General features: G+C 47.3%; 2 protein-coding genes across 2 annotated transcripts; one reads left to right on the forward strand and one right to left on the reverse strand.

The window, feature by feature from the left end:
- Nucleotides 1–2686: 2686 nt before the first annotated feature.
- Nucleotides 2687–5960, forward strand: LOC141785086 (2-aminoethanethiol dioxygenase-like). The gene is made up of 2 exons (XM_074663211.1): nt 2687–3261; nt 4513–5960. The coding sequence occupies exons 1-2, from the start codon at nt 2926–2928 to the stop codon at nt 4954–4956; spliced, it is 780 nt and encodes a 259-aa protein (XP_074519312.1). The 5' UTR covers nt 2687–2925; the 3' UTR covers nt 4957–5960.
- Nucleotides 5961–10312: 4352 nt separating this feature from the next.
- On the reverse strand, nt 10313–12650 carry egr2b (early growth response 2b). Its single transcript, XM_074663489.1, has 2 exons — nt 12229–12650; nt 10313–11894 (listed from the first exon to the last, which is right to left on the reverse strand). The coding sequence occupies exons 1-2, from the start codon at nt 12389–12391 to the stop codon at nt 10741–10743; spliced, it is 1317 nt and encodes a 438-aa protein (XP_074519590.1). The 5' UTR covers nt 12392–12650; the 3' UTR covers nt 10313–10740.
- Between the last annotated feature and the right edge of the window lie 5378 nt (nt 12651–18028).

Genomic DNA, 18028 nt, shown 5'->3' on the forward strand with positions numbered 1-18028 from the left:
ATGTCTCTAAGCAACACCACCTCATCTCCAAGCTGTGTGTGTGTGTGTGTGTGTGTGTGTGTGTGTGTGTGTGTGTGTGTGTGTGTGTGTGTGTGTGTGTGTGTGTGTGTTTAAACATTTGATGAGCTGGCCTCATTATTCCTCAAGAGGATATCTCCCTTTGTGTCTCCATCACTCATCAGGGTTTAAACATAATACACACACATGCAGAGGGACACACTTACACAAAGGGACACACACACACACATACACATACACATACATACACACACACACGCACACACACACACACACACACACACACACACACACACACACACACACACACCGCACATACATACATACATACACACACACACGCGCACACACAAAACATCAGTTCTCAGCATTTGCACACACAGAGCACACTGACTCTGTGTGTGTGTGTGTGTGTGTGTGTGTGTGTGTGTGCGTGTGTGTGTGTGTGTTTGTGTGTGTGTGTGTGTGTGTGTGTGTGTGTGTGTGTGTGTGTGTGTGTGTGTGTGTGTGTGTGTATGTATGATGTGGTGACTCAGCTGTTGTGACTCAGTGTTTTTTGTTTTTGTTAGCTATCCTCACTTCCTCCTGCTCGAGGTGCCTGACACACCTGATTGCTCCATTCTGAATCTCACACCAACGCTTCCTCTGAGTGACATTGAACCTTCAGGTGAATTCACAGTCTGATCAAGATCAGAAGAACTGAGAGTCAAAGTCAACCGCCCTCAGTCTGTGGAGAGTCTGACTAAACAGTAAGCCCCACAGAGGCTTCACTCCAGTAACCTGCAGGTAGGTTGAAGGGCAGGGTGGAAGTTGCGTCTTACAGTGTGAGTCCTGGAATCTTAAACTGTAAGACCCAAGTTTAACTACCCCATAGATACTGCAAAATGTCATGGTACATTTGTAAGAGTGACCCCAACAGTTGAGGAAACTACACATTAAGACATGGAAAACTACACCGTAAGACAGCAGCACTTAGGCTTTGAGACACAAATGTAACTACTACACAGGTTCTGTGAGATGACGTGTTCATTTCAGAAAGTTACTCTAAAAGTTGAGGAAACTACACTGTAAGATGCGGATAATAAAGTTGTTACCGGGCACTCTTGCCACTGAAGAGAGCACTAAATTCTGCCTGTTTTTGTGAGGAAGCTTCAGCACATATTTTTGCCTATAAATTGTCGGTCATGCACATTTGGAGCAACAGAAAAGAATGTTGTTACGCCTTGCTAGCTTTAGCACCCAGCAAACAATGGTGACAAACACAGCTGTAAAATCATGAGGCAGATAGTGTGGCTGGCATTTAACCATCAGATATTCTATATTGTTGGAGCAGTTGCATCTAACCCGTCCACAGTTTGTACATCAACCTTTGCTGACATAAACACACAGCCCACCTCCACGGGTTTTCCCCACCTGGTTGTCACGGTCCACACAGAACAGATGTAGCCCATCCAGCTGTGTTTAGCTATTTTTTACTTCAGAAAAAGCACAGAACAGCTCCTCAACTCTGTACAGTCCCTCAGCCTCAGGCGTAGCAAGTCCATTTTGTTGTCCATGGAGCGAGCGTTTGAGAGAAAAAGGGACAGAATCTATGGGTTGCTAGCCTTTAGTTGAGCAAGCCAGCTGGCCCCTTTACCCCTCTTCTGCTTCTGTGCACTTTGCTTCTTCTTGCCTGCTTGTCCCATGCTCCGGTGCTCCACCTTGTTGTTCTCAGTCCCCACAGCCTGCCAAGAGTTGTTTTCAGGACTGATGAAATAGTAGTCCTTAAACTGTCTCTGATGCCGATCAGTTTGTCTGAGCTATTCTTCACCCACGTATTTGTCGCTGATTCAACCCAGAAGTTGGTTCCCAAGTTACTAAAAGTGGGCTTAGTCCTAGGAGCTCTAGAAGCCGCTGCACCATGATGCACAACCATTTTGACATCTTGACAACTTGACAAGAGGGCACCTAATGCACATTTTGGCTGCGTTTTTGGCTACCCAGATGGCACTGTGGCACACCATGGCCCCAACAGGGCAAATGCCTCACTGTTTTGCTCCCAAAAGGGCACTTCAGCCAGGGCAATTCTCAAGAAAAGTTTAGCATGGGCCCTAAAGTCAAAAGCAGACTCTGATTGGCTGAATTTGACTTAAAAAAAAAAATCAGTCTACTTTCTCATCACTCGGTCTAACCCCTGACCCTGCTCATCCTCACCTATTTCACAACAAATGTTCCTTAAGGCTCAGTGTGTGAAGATCAGGTTCAGACATATGAGCAACAACTAGTCAGTAAAAATGAAGCCTATGAGGAAGTTTTAAAAGTGTGTGTATGTGTGTGTGTGTGTGGGGGGGGGGGGGGGGGCGCTAGAGAGGATGTGCAGACTGGATGAGGATGTGGGAGGGCTGCAGTGGGGTCAATGCCCTGCCTGGCCTTCCCCTCTACAGCTATAGTCCATCCTGAGGAACTCTGGGATATGTAGTGTCCCTAAAATGTGGAGTGTCTTCTAGTTTTGTGTTGTGTCCCCATCAAAGTCAGTTCTTTAGGTCCAGAGTCCAGACTCTGGTGGTCCTGTTCACAGTGTGAGTGTTAACCTCCACTCCCAGTTTGGGGAGAATGACAGAGACCCAGTTATTTAATCGAACTACAAATCCCATAAAGCCCGTGGTTTGTGCGCATGCGCATGGAGTTGGGGTACTGAGGAGACGAGTGTGTAAGATGAGTCTCGGGAGTCCGTTATGTGATGCGGATTTGTCTCTCGATCACCATGAACGTGGTCTTCTTCAGGGTAAAGGTTTCATCCAGTCTCTTTTGAAGTGGTTCGGAGCAGCTAGACTCGGTCTCTGCAGACTCTGGTGGACTTTAGAGCCTCTCGTAGCGCTTTTCTGAGCGGAGCGGACAGCGGCGGATAGCCTACGTTAGTGGGTCAGGATGCCCCGGGACAACAAGATTCCTCTGATCCAGAGGGTCGCCCAGCAGGCCCACCTCACCTTTAAGGACTTTAAGAGGGAAACTAACGGGGACAACAACCTTGACCCGGACTCACACTCCGAGCTGGTCTCTCTAGTGACCGCCATCAGAGCCGCGGACCTGAAGATCCAGCCCCGGAAACCTAAAGCAAGCCCCGGGGCAGCGGGGCCCCAAAATCCCCCAGTCACCTACATGCACATCTGCGAGACCGAGGTGTTAAGCATGGGGGTTTTCCTGCTGAAAGCCGGGGCCTCCATCCCGCTGCACGACCACCCGGGCATGAACGGGATGCTCAAGGTCTGTGCAGACACCATCCAGAGTCCCATAGAGGTCCAGACCTCATGGGGGTCCTTTAGGGATGAGCTGGACCCTGAGTGTTACCTGGTCTCTATTGTTAGTCATACCTTAGGGAGAGAGATAGAGAGAGAGTGAGTGTGTGTGTGTGTGTGTGTGTGTGTGTGTGTGTGTGTGTGTGTGTGTGTGTGTGTGTGTGTGTGTGTGTGTGTGTGTGTGTGTTCACACAGGGCCTCTAGAGCACTCTGAGGTTTATATGCTCCTATAAAGAGCATCTGGAGAGACTGAAGCAGTCAGGGTTAAAGCTGACCCCCCACTCTCTTCAGGGAGTTGTTTATTGTTCACTTATGAGGACACTCAAACGGTCATGTCTAAGTGGACCTAACAGAGCTTCAGTCACACAGTGCACAGACCCACATAGGGGCCAGAGGGCCTCAGAGTCTGTTTCGTATTTGGGTTTTGTAGGTGCAGGCTTCTTCAGAGTTCTTGGAGGAGCAAGGAGATGTAAAAAGAAGCACAGAGACAGGATTAAACAGAGGTCTGTAGAAGAGTGCACTGTCAGTAATCAGTCTGTGCCAGTGAGACTGAGAGAGACAGACTGCAGATCCTCTGACACTAAAACCATTAATAATAATAATAATAATAATAATATCAACAACAGCAATAATAATTATTATTATAATGATAATTATAAACTTTTAAGAGTTACATTAATAACAACAACAATAATTATAATGATAATTGTTGAGTAAATTTCAGGAATCTTGACACTTGATGAAGAAGACTCAGCAGACTCGGATGGCTTAAGTTGAAATAGTTTCTATAGCGTGATTGAGGAGAAGTGACAGACAGTACACATGGGAGCCCAGTGTAATGCAGAGTCAATTCTAACAGACCAGTCCGTGTGCTCAGTGTTTATCATTCCTGAGATTGGGGATTGCTATGTCTATCTATGAGCCAGTGGGTTCAGCTTAGCTTGGGATCTCAATGTGAGAAATAGTGTTCAAGGAGACAGGAACGTGTGAATCAGATCCAACCCGAACTAGGAAAAACACTGTCTCTGTGTACACATAACTTCAAGGCAAATACAGGCATTATTGTGACACATATAGAGGCAGTTTACAGAATTAACTAAGGAAAGTCATAAAGCAATATGACAATATGACCACAACAATGATAACAGTGTCAATGAATCAACAATCAGAGTTCTTTTTTCATTAACCTGAATGTGTCTGTGTCCTGTGTGGCGTTAAGGTCCTGTACGGGAAGGTGAGCGTCCGCTGCTTTGACAGGTTGGAGGATCACCTCTCTGTGTCTCTGCCTGAGTTCGACCCTCCCCTCACTCCTCCTGAGACGGCCTCCGTGTGGCGCTCCGTGCTCCGCTCAGTGGCTGAGTTCTCAGACAGCAGCGGGCCGTGCCTCCTTACTCCTCTGAGAGAAAACCTCCATCAGATCCATGCCGTGGACGGACCTGCCGCCTTCCTGGACATCTTGGCTCCTCCTTACAACCCAGAGGACGGGCGGGACTGTCACTACTACAGAGTCCTGCACCCTGTGGGGGAGGGAGGAGGGAGGCAGAGAGAGAAGGGGGAGGAAAAGGAGGAGGAAAGGGAGGAGTCGTGGCTGCTGGAGGTCCCTCAGCCGGACGACTTCTGGTGTGGAGGGGAGGCCTACCTCGGCCCTGCAGTCTCTGTCTGAGCTCTGCATAGTGACAGCACCCATCACAGAGGGTGCTCTGTCCTGTCCTGCCCCAGCAGGAGAGTCACATTACCTGGATTTACAGAAGGGGGGGGTCTCTGAAGGACTCTACGGCAGCTTTACAGAGCTAACGGGACATAAATCCACAAACCAACACTGAGGAGACGCTCTGACATCACTGAGGAGATTCTCCTCTCTTGTGACCACATCCTGATTCTAAGGGTGATCGGAGAGAAACCTGCTGAAGCTGACAGCATGAGAGCCAGGTGTTCTGACCCTGAGGAGTCTTCTTTCTCAGACCTTTGTTGATTTCCTGTCTTAGTTTTTAAGGCTGTAAACACTGCAGCTTTCTGTTTAGCATCAGTGCTTTTCAGAGGCTAACGTTAGCTAACGTAAGTTAAGCATGTTATTGGATCCTCAGTGTTCACAGATTTCAGTGTCTGTAAGGAGAGTTGGTCTCCTCCTGAAACTAATCAAACTGTTATTCATGTTTCCTGTCGTCTGATTGGCTATTGGAGCTTATTATTACTGATGTGTTGGAACCTGTTTCCTGGCCCCGCCCCCTGCTGCGACTCCACCTTCCTGATGAAAACTGAAAGTGAATGTGTCAGACATTTCTCTTCTACTCACGTTTCTTTTAAATGCACACTACATTATATCTTATTGTGTGTGTGTGTGTGTGTGTGTGTGTGTGTGTGTGTGTGTGTGTGTGTGTGTGTGTGTCTGTGTGTGTGTGTGTGCGCGCGCACACTCTGACCTGTATGTACTCTCCTTCTCCTTGTTTCTGACGCGTCTCACTGACCAACAGGTGGAGCATGTTTCCTGCTGCAGGCTCTGCTCCTCTGGAAACTCTTCTGATGTTTGGGGGGTTACTGTAAAAACCTCTTGAGATCAGCAGAGACCAGGTCTAGCCCTGGAGGTGTTGGTTATAATAATCTGATCTTTCCTCTGCCTTTTATCTCAGACTCAGCGTCTGTGTGACGGTGATTGTTCCTCTGATCATGATGAATGTATTACAACAATAAAGGAAGTGGATTATATCACATCCTGTCTCTGCTGCGCTGTATCTCACTAACAGACCTGCTAACAGATTATAATCTGGATATTAATCCTTCAATTTTGAATTTCTGCTGAAAGACTGTTCAGATTATTACAAAAGAGATGAAGAGGAGAACTTATTCACAGTTCACACGTTGACCCGTTAACCTGGAGACACCTTTGCAGCTCCTGTGACCTGTCAATCATCTGGACTGATGGAAACAGCCTGCAGGGACTTCATGTCCCAGGATGCATTGTAGCAAAAGCAAGGCTCTGCAGAATAGAGACATCTGAACTCATTCATGCCTGATTTCCTCTTTGGCTCTCTGTTCTCAGATCACACTCTGCCTCTGAACATGAGTGCTTCTGTGGCTGCCCAGACACACTGTTTCTGACCTCAGGTGAGCGGAGGGATGATCTCAGGTACGCTGAATGTTTAATCTGTGCCTTAATCCAGTCAGATAAAGCTGACCATAAGATGCAGTTTTTTTCTGAACCTCTCCTGGAAGCACGAAACCGCTGCAGGATGTTCATTCTTCACCTCCTGACCTGCTGCTGCTGCTAGGCTGAGCAAAACCACACACTGTCACTGAGTTTGTGCCTAAAGTCTGCACAGTTCAGCTCTAAAGGGTTTTATCCTGATGGAGAGGGGCAGACTGAAGCTCTCTGATCCCCGCTCACAGACGCTCCCCTCTGACCCTAAACTGGATCCATGCAGAGCTGGTTTCACACAGACCTGGTTCTCTGTCTGCAGGCTCACACATTCACATGTCGTCACTCGGCTCAGTCAGGTCAGAATCTGTAGCTATTAAATATAATTATCTTCCATTTCTCAGATTAAAGGCCGTCACATCAGAACAAGAGGAGCTGATTGTCTGCGGCCATCAGAGATGATCTGAGATATGAGGAGTCTGAACGTCTCCTCCTGCTGCTCAGGCCCCAGCAGGCTGATGAGCTGAAGGGAGGAACAGTTCTGGAGTTTCATGTGGTCTCTGTCAACCTGTCTGTCTGAATGAAGCACCTGGCTAACAGCTAACAGCTCTTTCAAAAATCATTTTTCTGAATTTTGTAGTTTGTGATCTAAGTGCTCTGACAACACAAAAAGTGCAAGACATAATGTTATTTTTTCCCTTGGGTTGAACGTTGCGGGGTTAAAAATTAGACAGACTTTTTTTCCATTATATTTAAAAAGTGAAAGTTTAAGTCTTATTCTGCTGCAAACAAAGAGTTATTCTGCTGCTGAGTTCAGCTTGAACAGGAGGAGAGGAATGAGCTGCAGAGAGACAAGCTGTTTCTTAAACCGAAACAGGTTAAAATCATCAAAAAACCACCAGCTCAAAAGTCAACACACGACATTTGTTTCTGTTCCAAATAACTCCATCAGCTCCAACTCATGAGCCCCAGAGAAAAGTTGCTCAACATACAACATTAAAAAAAGAGCTGAAACACGTGAAAATTAAAGAGCTGAAAGATGAAATAAAAGAGTTGAAACACATTAAAAATAGAACTGAAACAAATGGCATAAAACAAGCTTAAACATGGAAAATATGAGCTAAAGAATGAAATAAAATGAGCTAAAACACACACATATCCAGAAATGCTGAAATAGGTGAAAGATAAAATGATAAGACCTGAAACACAAGTAATAATAAGAGCTGACAAGTGAAATCATTACAGCTCAAAAGTGAAATGATAACAGCTAAAGCATGAAATTATTTGACTTGAAACATGAAATAACTATAGCTAAAACATAAAATGATAAGTGCTGAAACAAAAAAAAAAAAACTCGTGAAATATGAAGAACTGAAGAATGGAATGATAAAAGCTGAAAATAAAGATAATCAGAGCTGAAAGGTGAAATAATTAGAGCTGAAACATGAAATAATAAGAGATAAAACATGAAATAATAAGAGCTGGAACATGATATAATAAGAGATAAAACATGAAATAATAAGAGCTGGAACATGAAATAATAAGAGATAAAACATGAAATAGCTCGAGATGTAAGATGAAATAATAAGAGATAAAACATGAAATAATAAGAGCTGGAACATGGAGGTATAGCAGCAGGTGATGGATAAACATTCTGGCCGATGTCTCTGTCTCTCACTCTCTTCTTTGTGTGTTTTAAACGTTGGAGGTCAGTCTCTAATGTCTCTAAAGGTAACGGAGCGAGGGGCCGTCATGTTGATTTATCCTCCTGAAACTATGTGATTTAAGGAGCGAGCAGAGACAGAGAGGAGCTCCCACACAGTGTCAGAGCGAGCTGATGAAACGCTCTCAGAGTGCGACACAGACTGATCCACACACAACTCTATATAATCTATGAACTCCATACACTCAGTGATCTACAGACAGGCTATCGGAGGTTGTATCATCTATAATAAATTATCGCGTTCGAGGTTTTTCTTTTAAAAAATAACATAAAATCAGTTTCAAATGAATTTTAGATTAAATAAGAGTAAACCGATTTCAGTAAAAACTTCAAATCCTGATTTTTAAACCCACCTTTAGAGTGTGAATCATAACTTTTGATAAATGTTAATACACAGACGGTGTGATTGGTTGAAGTGATGCGTTTGAGTCTTGGATCAGTCTGAATGTCTCTGAATGTCAGGATCCCGCATGTCTGTGAATCTGCTGCAGTGTGTGTTCAGGGCCCGTGTCCCTCACCGCTCAGTAACTCCACCGCCTTTCGGATATCTCCAAATCTGCTTCTGCCTCGATTAGTCCTGCTCTGTTCATATGTGGTTTTTACATTTCTCTCATCCTGTTGCTCTGTAAAAATCTTCTTTTTTTGTTTGTTTTTCATGATTAAAGTCTGCAGATCTCAGCTACACTGTAATATGTCTTTAGTCTGTAGCTGCTTTCCACCAGATATGATTTATATTCATTAAAAAAAAAAAGAAAAAAAAAAAGACGAAAGAAAAAAGTGAGTTTGAATTTAATTACTTTACATCTTTTCATATGACAGATCAGATGTTTCTACCTGAGAACCCTCAACCCAGGAGGTGATACACACTTTAGAGCACTTCAAACACTGTGTGTGTGTGTGTGTGTGTGTGTGTGTGTGTGTGTGTGTGTGTGTGTGTGTGTGTGTGTGTGTGTGTGTGTGTGTGTGTGTGTGTGTGTGTGTGTGTGAGTGTGTGTGTGTGTGTGTGTGTGTGTGTGTGTGTGTGTGTGTGTGTGTGTGTGTGTGCCACAACTTGAGTCATCTCAGCACACATTTTGGTACTATAAACTAATCATTAATGCTAACCCAGAATCACAGAGAGGATATTCAAAAATGATCAGAGGTATGTAACAGTTCAAAAAAAGTCAAATGAAATGATGTCCTCTGGATTTTACTCTGTTTGATAAATCAGAGAAGAGATTTTAACCTGCAGCCAAAACCCAGCAAATAACGTGTCTGTGTAAAGAGAGTCCTGTCGCGTTAGATGAAAATATTAAGAGACCAATAAATGAATAAAAAGATATTTCATATGCCAGCGTTGGGTAAATGGCTCTGAGCTTGGCTTTACTTTAGATCACAAATTAAAACACAGTGCGGTTAAATTCTTTTTTATTTTTCCTTTTTACTATTTTATAACAGAAAATAGAGTGAAGACGTGATCCCAGGAACATTTTTGCTGTTAGTTTCAGAAACATTTGTGTTTTTAGTTTTTGCTGTTTCTTCTAAAACTTTAAAAATGATAACTAAAATTAAATATCTCTGTCAGTCTGAAACTGATGCGGTTTCCTCTTCTTTTTCGATGGGTCTAGTTTCACAGATTTTTCTGGAACAGTCTTTGATGTGATAAAACGTTTAAAGTGTCTGTAAAAACTCTTTCCAGGTCAAACAGCGTCTCTAGTCTGTGTCTGTAGCAATGGAGTCTAAATAAAAGTGACTGGGTGAAAAGTGAGTCATAGTGAGAGGTCTGCAGTGACGTAAAGCTGGATTTACCCTGAAAAAGTTTCCAACATCAACATCTGTAATAAGCACGAAGGAAGCGTTTGGTTCCGTGAACGCATCACAGTGCTCAGAATAAAGACAGCAGACAGCAGCGTGTGCGTTAACACCTCAGAACATTTAATAAGTCTCTGTTTCTCTCTAACACACACACACACACACACACACACACACACACACACACACACACACACACACACACACACACACACACACACACACACACACACACTTTACAACGTGAATGGTCCAACAGATTAGAACACTCTGAGTTACAGCAGAACACATGAGTACAAAAATAAAGATTTATACCTGTACAGATTAAAGACACAGAACACACCGTTAAATACACAGTTTAACACACACACACACACACACACACACACACACACACACACACACACACACACACACACACACACACACACACACACACACACACACACACACACACACTCATGTTATACAAACTTTGTCAATAACTTAAAACTTTTCTGTCAAACATTATTGCAGTTATTTCACACGGACACGCGCTCCCTGCGCACGCACGCTCCCCCATTTAAACTGATGATCACATTTACTGTGCGGGGGAAAGTGCGTCCGTGTTTTCTGCCTCAAGGAGAAAGTAGATGTGCGTAATTACGCACGGCTGTACACAAGTCCTCCTTCAGTCCAGCTGCTTTTTGAAGCGCAGTTCGCCCTTCTTGTTGGAGTCTTTTCCGCTTGCAGAGTCACTTTGTTTTTAGGGGTTAGAGTGGGTCACGCCGCCACGATAACAACAAAGTTTTCCCGGGAAACTATGAGCAGATCCCGCTGGCTGCGCTGCGCTCCACTGCGGTGTTGCTGCTGGAAGAGGAGGAGGAGGAGACCGTGGAGGACTTCCTCTCCTTCTGCCGCAGGTGAATCTTCGTGTGTCGCTTTCGCTCGTCGCTGCGCGCGAACTTTCTGCCGCAGAAGTCACAGGCGAACGGCTTCTCCCCGGTGTGCGTGCGGATGTGCGTGGTGAGGTGATCGCTGCGGCTGAAGTTACGCATACAGATCCGGCACTGGAAGGGTTTGTGTCCTGTGTGGATCCGGATGTGTCTCGTGAGTTCGTCGGAGCGCGAGAAGCGGCGGTCGCAGCCCTCCGCGGGGCACGGGTAGGGCCGCTCGTGGATCGGCGTCTTGCTGGGTCTGTTTGGGTACTTTCTGGGCCGCAGGATCGGCCTCAGGGGCAGGTTCTGTGGGCTGTATGCCGATGGAAGCCTCGGCGGCCCCCCCTCGGAGCCAACGGGACCGGGTCCCCCCAGTGTATAGTTCCTGATAGTGTTCAGCGGGGTCAGAGGAGGGGGCACGCGGAACGAGTCGAGCGGACAGGGACCAAAGGGTTTGCGGTCCTGGATCCCGGCCGGGTGCATATCCCGCTGGCAGGCCGGCTGGAAGAAGCCCGGGTAGTCCGGGATGATGGGGAAGAGCCCGGGCGCGTCCGGGCCGCCGGGCTGCTTGGGGGAGGAGTAGGAGGGAGGAGGGTAGGAGGCGATGGGGCAGGTGGAGGTGGACAGGAAGGCGGACGGATCCTGGTACACCTCCCCGCAGCCAGAGGAGGAGTAGGGAGGTGGAGGGGAGTACAGGTGGTGGTGGTGGTCTAACTCTGCCGGGGTCTGAGACGCCATGGTGCAGCTCAGGTTTCCGCTGGAGAAGTGATGAGGAGATCCTGAGGACGCCGGAGAGGAGGATGCTGAGGAGGAGGGAGGAGGAGGAGGAGGCGGCTGGGCCACGTTAAAGATGCCTGACACGATGTTGATGACTCCCTCAGGGTTCCAGTTTCCAGGGTACTGGGAGTCGATGGAGAATTTGCCCATGTAGGTGAAGGTCTGGTTGCGGTGGCTCGCGGGCTGAGAGAAGCCGCCGGGGTAGGAGGAGAGGTCCAAAGAGCGTTTCTCTGCGCTCATGTCTGCGCTCATCAGGCTGTCTGCAGAGACAGGAGCAGAGAGCAGATTATTAACACAGAACAGAGCAGGTCCAACAGAAAACCCCGCTGGAGCGATCCGAGAGACGCGGAGAGTGCGCAATAACGCACAGACCCAAACACTCAACAGAAACATTTTTAGCTGAAAAAATAGTTTTTGTTTCTATGAAGCATAAAAAAAACATTTGGTAATTTTAAATTTTATTTTTCCCTCTTCTCTCCAGGAATGTTCGAAAACGAATTTGAACGTCCAGGATCCGGTCCTGACAGAGGCGTGACCCTTTTCTGTTTTTTACGCTCCAACAGAAAAGAAGCAGCAGTAATCTCAGTCTCTTACCTGACACATTGATCTGGTCGTAGTGCGCTCCCAGCTCGCTGTTGGGGAAGATGGCCACAGAGGTCGGCAGGTTGGAGCTGATGTCATCTACACCGTACACCGAGTCAGGGTGCACAAACCCACCGAGGTTCACCGGGACCTTCTCCAGGGTTTTGGCAGTCATGGTGGAGGAATCAACGGGTGAGATGTCTGATGTTCGGGTCGGAGCTGAGACAGGTGAGAGTGTGTGTGACCTGCAGTGAGTATCACCCCTGCATGTCTCTCAGTGTGTGAGGTGGTGTCGACTCAGTCGCTCCGCTGAGAAACTTCAGAGAATGTAAAGAGTCTCTTCTGGAGGGACGGGGGCCCGGGCTCCGGTTTGTATATAAGGGGAACCTTTTGAATGCGATCACTACGTCATTGTCTAAATAAGGAGTGGGAGGAGTGGTTAGAGTGGAAGGGAAGAGGCGCTGAGGACGCTGATTGGCTGGGAGGCTCCGTGACGGTTTGAAAGGGAATCACTGAATGGAGCAGAAAACACTGAGTGTTTCCACTCCACGCTGAGTGTAAACCTCACTCTGATAAACTTCCACAGACACGGACACAGACACAGGCAGACGACCCCCCCCCCCCCCCCCCACCACCACCACCACACACACACACACACACACACACACACACACACACACACACACACACACACACACACACACACACACACACACACACACACACACAGATGTTTGATATTCTCCACCCTCTTCACCTGATTGTTAAGATCAGTTTTATTCAGCTCTCACATGTAAAGAGGAATTCCGGTTCTGCTGTCTGACCCATAAAAGGTTCATTCCGGTAATAGGTCACATCCCTCTTCTCCTTATTTGGTGTCCGGAACGGGTTCATCGGAAAGTGACGAGTTCTGCCGAGCGGAGCGGACGAGACAAGCCGCAAACAAATGAGAGCGCGCGGACAGAGGAGCGGAATCTGCTCCTGCACGCGCTCGGAAAGTTAATTCATTTGAATATGATCGAGGAAAGATTCAGCGAGGAGTCAAATTTAGAAGCTGTGAGATATTTTAAGTTGGCGAGAGGAAAAAAAACATCTATTTACAGAGGCGGATGTGTGTGTGTGTGTGTGTGTGTGTGTGTGTGTGTGTGTGTGTGTGTGTGTGTGTGTATGAGATGTATCAATGACACAATCTGCTCGTCCTGTTTGGTCAACACTTTATTTTGTACTTTTATTTCATTATCTTATAATTAAGAGAGATTAAGATTTTACTGGATAAAAAAAACATGTTCAAACTTTTTTTTTGACAAATCTGAGCATCAAGAGAGAAACCATTACTCTGTGTGACCTGGATGTCCGCGGTTACAGAGATCCGCGCGAGCGCGCGCGCGCGCGCGCGCGCGTGTGTGTGTGTGTGTGTGTGTGTGTGTGTGTGTGTGTGTGTGTGCGTGTGTCAGTAACACATGTTTCTCAGAGCTTTAAAAGAGAATGTTAGGAGTTGATGACTAAGCCAGCTCGATGAGTTTATTTCAAAGTTAAGGTTCAGGTCAGCTGATCTCTGAAGAGTCCTCGCGCCACTGCCAGCATCAGGCTCAGACAGAGCTGCGCCCTCCCGTGGCCTCCTGGAGAACTGTGCCTCTCTTTCTCTCACAAACACACAATGACACACACCATGGAAAGTAGATTCCAACCAGTGCTTGGTGTTTTTTGCTTTCTGTCTGTCAACTTTCTCCACCCACGGAGGGACAGTCCACGATATCTGAGTTAGTGTGTGTGTGTGTGTGTGTGTGTGTGTGTGTGTGTGTGTGTGTGTGTGTGTGTGTGTGTGTGTGTTTGTGTGATGCTACACTCTCATAATGTGCTGTGATCTATTTATAGTCTTGTTGTTGATGAGTGATTTCTAAAAAGTCAAATGTTCAGAGTAAATGTCACTCACAAGAGGCTAAGAGGAGGTTCATAGGACGCTCAGTAAATGCTCAGAGGAGGCTCAGAGGAGGCTCAGCAAAGGCTCAGCAGAGGCTCTGAGGAGGATCATTGATGGTTCAGAGGAGGTTCAGCAGAGTTGCAGCGAAGGCTAAGAGGAGACTCAGAGTAGGCACAGAGGAGGCTCAGTTTAGGCTCAGTTTAGGCTCACTGTAGGCTCAGTGAAGGCTCAGAGAAGGTTCAGAGGAGGATCATCGATGGCTCAGAGGAGGCTCAGCAGATGTTTAGGGAAGGCTCAGAGAAGCTTCATAGGAGGCTCAGCAAGGGTTCAGAGAAGGCTCAGAAATGGCTCAGGGGGAGCATTGCGGAGGCTCAGAGGGGGCTCAGAGGAGGCTCAGCAAATGCTCAGCGAAGGCTCATTGGAGGCTTAGAGCGCGGTCACACTGGCCATCCAAACAGTGCCGTGCTTAAGCACGATTGCCCCCCCTCAGCGCTGTTCCCCAGCTGTAGAGTACGGCCAGCGGTCACACTACCCCTACGTGAACCAGACTTAAGCAGGTATCTCATGTGCACAGCCGCCTATGTCATCATGAAGCTTCTGTTTACATGAAGTGTGATCTCATCAGAGTCAGCACAATGAGACACAGAGAGCACTGCTACAACTTTAGAGACTTTTGGACTTATATTAAGTCGTTTTCTCCCGACACAGCCCTCTAACACCCCTGCTTTGTTTAAAATGATTGTGGAGAGACGCGCTCACGGTGATCATACGTAATGAATCGCACGCGCTGTCCGCGTGCTTGTGCTCGTGCATGAAGTAAACCGCGCCGTACCCCACCTCTTCGAAGCGTGCCGAAGCATGGAAGGGAATCGTGCTCAAGCACAGCACAGTTGCGGTCACACTGGCCTTTCAAAACGTGCTTTAGGGCTGAACCTTAGGCACGGCAAGATTGGCCAGTGTGACCGTGTCCTTAGAGGAGAATCATTGATGGCTCAGTGGAGGCTCACCAAGGGCTCAAGGGAGGCTCATATGGGCCTGCCACACTGAGGCCTCCGCGCAACAACCTCCATAGATACCTCCACACAGAAATGCAGGGGCCTCCCACAGACACCTCTTCACTGAGACCTCCACAGTGGGGACCTACACACTGGAGGCCTCCATGCTGAGCCCTCCACACTAAGACCTCTCCACTAAGTCCTCCACACAGAGACCTCCACACAGAGACCTCTACACAGAGACCTCTCCACTAAGACCTCGCGCTGAGACCTCCACACCAAGACCTCCACACTGAGACCTCCACACAGAGACCTCCACACTGAAACCTCCACACAGAGACCTCCACACTGAAACCTCCACACAGAGACCTCCACACAGAGTCCTCCACACAAAGACCTCCACAAAGAGACCACCACACTGAGACCTCCACACTGAGACCTCCACACTGAAACCTCCACACAGAGACCTCCACACAGATTCCTCCACACTGAGACCTCCACACAGAGACCTCCACACAGAGACCTCCACACAGATTCCTCCACACTGAGACCTCCACACAGAGACCTCCACACAGAGACCTCCACACTGAACCTCCACACTGGACCTCCACACTGAGACCTCCACACTGAGACCTCCACACAGAGACCTCCACACTGAAACCTCCACAAAGGGACCTCTACACACTAAGACCTCCACACAGAGACCTCCATACAAAGACCTCCACACACCTTTATCACCTGCATCACCTTCATCCCCTCCATCACCTCCATCACCTTCATCCCCTCTATCACCTTTATCACCTCCATCACCTCCATCGCCTTCACCACCTCCATCACCTTCATCACCTTCACCACCTCCATCACCTTCATCCCCTCTATCACCTCCATCATGATCAAATCAGAAGCAGGTTTTATTGCCAAATATATTTGCTCATACAGTGTTGAGCTGGTTTGATGTTGCCAAACCGTTAATGAGAGAATAACATGAGACCAGCAACTGAGGTAACACAGAAATACAAGCTATAGAAGCTATACACTCTGTGGTATAGAAATACATAAATATAAAAAATCTGATGAGTCTGAAGTCAAAATGATCTCTGCTCAGTTACATCATCACCAAAAACAACAATAACACACACACACACACAGAACTGAGGGGAAATCCCTGCACAGACCTGAAACAAACATCCTGCCCTGCTGCGGTCTGAATGCTCAGTCATTAAAGATCAACACACATGCACACACACACACAAACACACACACACAAACACACACACACAAACACACACCATACACACACACACGCATGGCTTTCACCCAAGCCTGTTCCTTTCTTTTCCAGTCTCTGTAGAGTACACACGTCGTATCGCATAACTCTGGATGATGACACACCTCACAAATCAACTTCTCCTGCACCTTCCAGCGGGGTTGGAGCAGGAGCAGGTGGCGGGAGCGTCACACGTCATCAAATCAATGACGTCCGGGAGGAGTATCATCGCTGATTGGCTGCTGCAGCACAGCCTCACACAAATTTGCGTCAAAAGTTCAATATTCTCAAGTGTAGCGGCATCTGATGCCCCAAACGCGTCCAACTCGAGTCCGGGGTGAATCTGCGTCCAAATGCGTCTTTGCATTGACTTTGCATGTAATCTCGACGCCAATTTGTGTCCAGTGTGGCCATACCATAAAAACACTGACCCCATCAGCCAGGACACACTGTTTCTACAACTCCTTTTTCTGATTGACGTAATGTCAGCATATGGGCAGGGCTACAGGAGGTAAAGTTGGCCTTTCTGTGGTCAGTTTTCTCTGAAGATTAGGTCTGTGGATCTTTACCCACACCTCAGTAGAATAATATCGTCACCAGTGATGGGCTGAATAAAGTAATCTATTACTCATTACTCTTTAAAAGAGTGATATTGTTCCTTTACTCATTCCTCCCTGCCAACAGTAATATTATACACTACTGCTTATACGACTTTTCTCTGCTCCCCACAAAACCTGTAATAGGACGGCCACAACAAAGGAGAATTTGCATCGAGATTACATACAAAGTCAATGCAAAGATGCGTTTGGACACCGATTCGCCCCAGACGGTGCGTTGGATTCGTTTGGAGCGGCACATTTGGAGCATTTGTGTGTTTGGAGTGTCTGCGCCTGTGGAGCGTTGGCGCCTAAATGCTCAAGCTAAAAATATTGAACTTTCAACGCGAATTCGCATGAGGCTGTGCCGCGGCAACCAATCAGCGATGACATTCCCCCTCGACGTCGTTGATTTGAAGATGTTGGGGGGGAACCGACTCCAACCCCGCTGGAAGATGGAGGAGAAAATAATCTGTGTGGTGTGTCATCATCCAGAGTTATACGATACGATGTGTGTACTCTACAGAGACCAAAAAAACAGGAGCAGGCTTGGGTGAAAGTCTCTGAGGAGACAGGTTTTGCAGGTAAGCTCTGTAAATATTCGTTCCCAGCTGGATTTGCCTGTGTGGATCATCACTGAGTCCGACTGTGTTTTCCTCATTGGAGTTTTGAGCCTGATAGAGAGGAGGAAAGAGCGGGGCAGGGGCAGAGCCAGGGAAAAGATGGAAGTTCTCTGCGTACCTCTCTTTCCTCGACCCCTTCATTATCCCCAGGGAGACCTCCTGGAGCATGGGTCGGGGGTATGGGGGGGGCGGGGGTTCAGGGGGTCAAGGATGAGGTCACAGGGAACAGCCAGATAGGGCCGGTGGAGGTGGATTACCAGGGAGAGGCAGCAGGCCTTGATTGTGATCTCCAAAGCTTTCACACACTCTCCTGTCATGCTCTTGAAACCACAGCTCATTGTTTTTCAGATGCTCTTTTGGACTGAAAGTGCCATCGTCCTAAAAGCAGCAACCTCTTAATAATGGTGTCC

The sequence above is a fragment of the Halichoeres trimaculatus genome, unplaced genomic scaffold (genome assembly GCF_033239565.1).
Source record: "Halichoeres trimaculatus isolate MK-OKI-2021-1 unplaced genomic scaffold, fHalTri1.1 fHalTri1_scaffold_23, whole genome shotgun sequence".
Classification (NCBI taxonomy): Eukaryota; Metazoa; Chordata; class Actinopteri; order Labriformes; family Labridae; genus Halichoeres; species Halichoeres trimaculatus.

Coding starts and splice junctions, on each gene's coding strand:
- LOC141785086 (XM_074663211.1), top strand. CDS start 2,926: ATGCCCCGGGACAACAAGATTCCTCTGATCCAGAGGGTCGCCCAGCAG. Junction 3,262..4,512: donor GCATGAACGGGATGCTCAAG/GTCTGTGCAGAC, acceptor TGTGGCGTTAAG/GTCCTGTACGGGAAGGTGAG.
- egr2b (XM_074663489.1), bottom strand. CDS start 12,391: ATGACTGCCAAAACCCTGGAGAAGGTCCCGGTGAACCTCGGTGGGTTT. Junction 11,895..12,228: donor CGACCAGATCAATGTGTCAG/GTAAGAGACTGA, acceptor CTGTCTCTGCAG/ACAGCCTGATGAGCGCAGAC.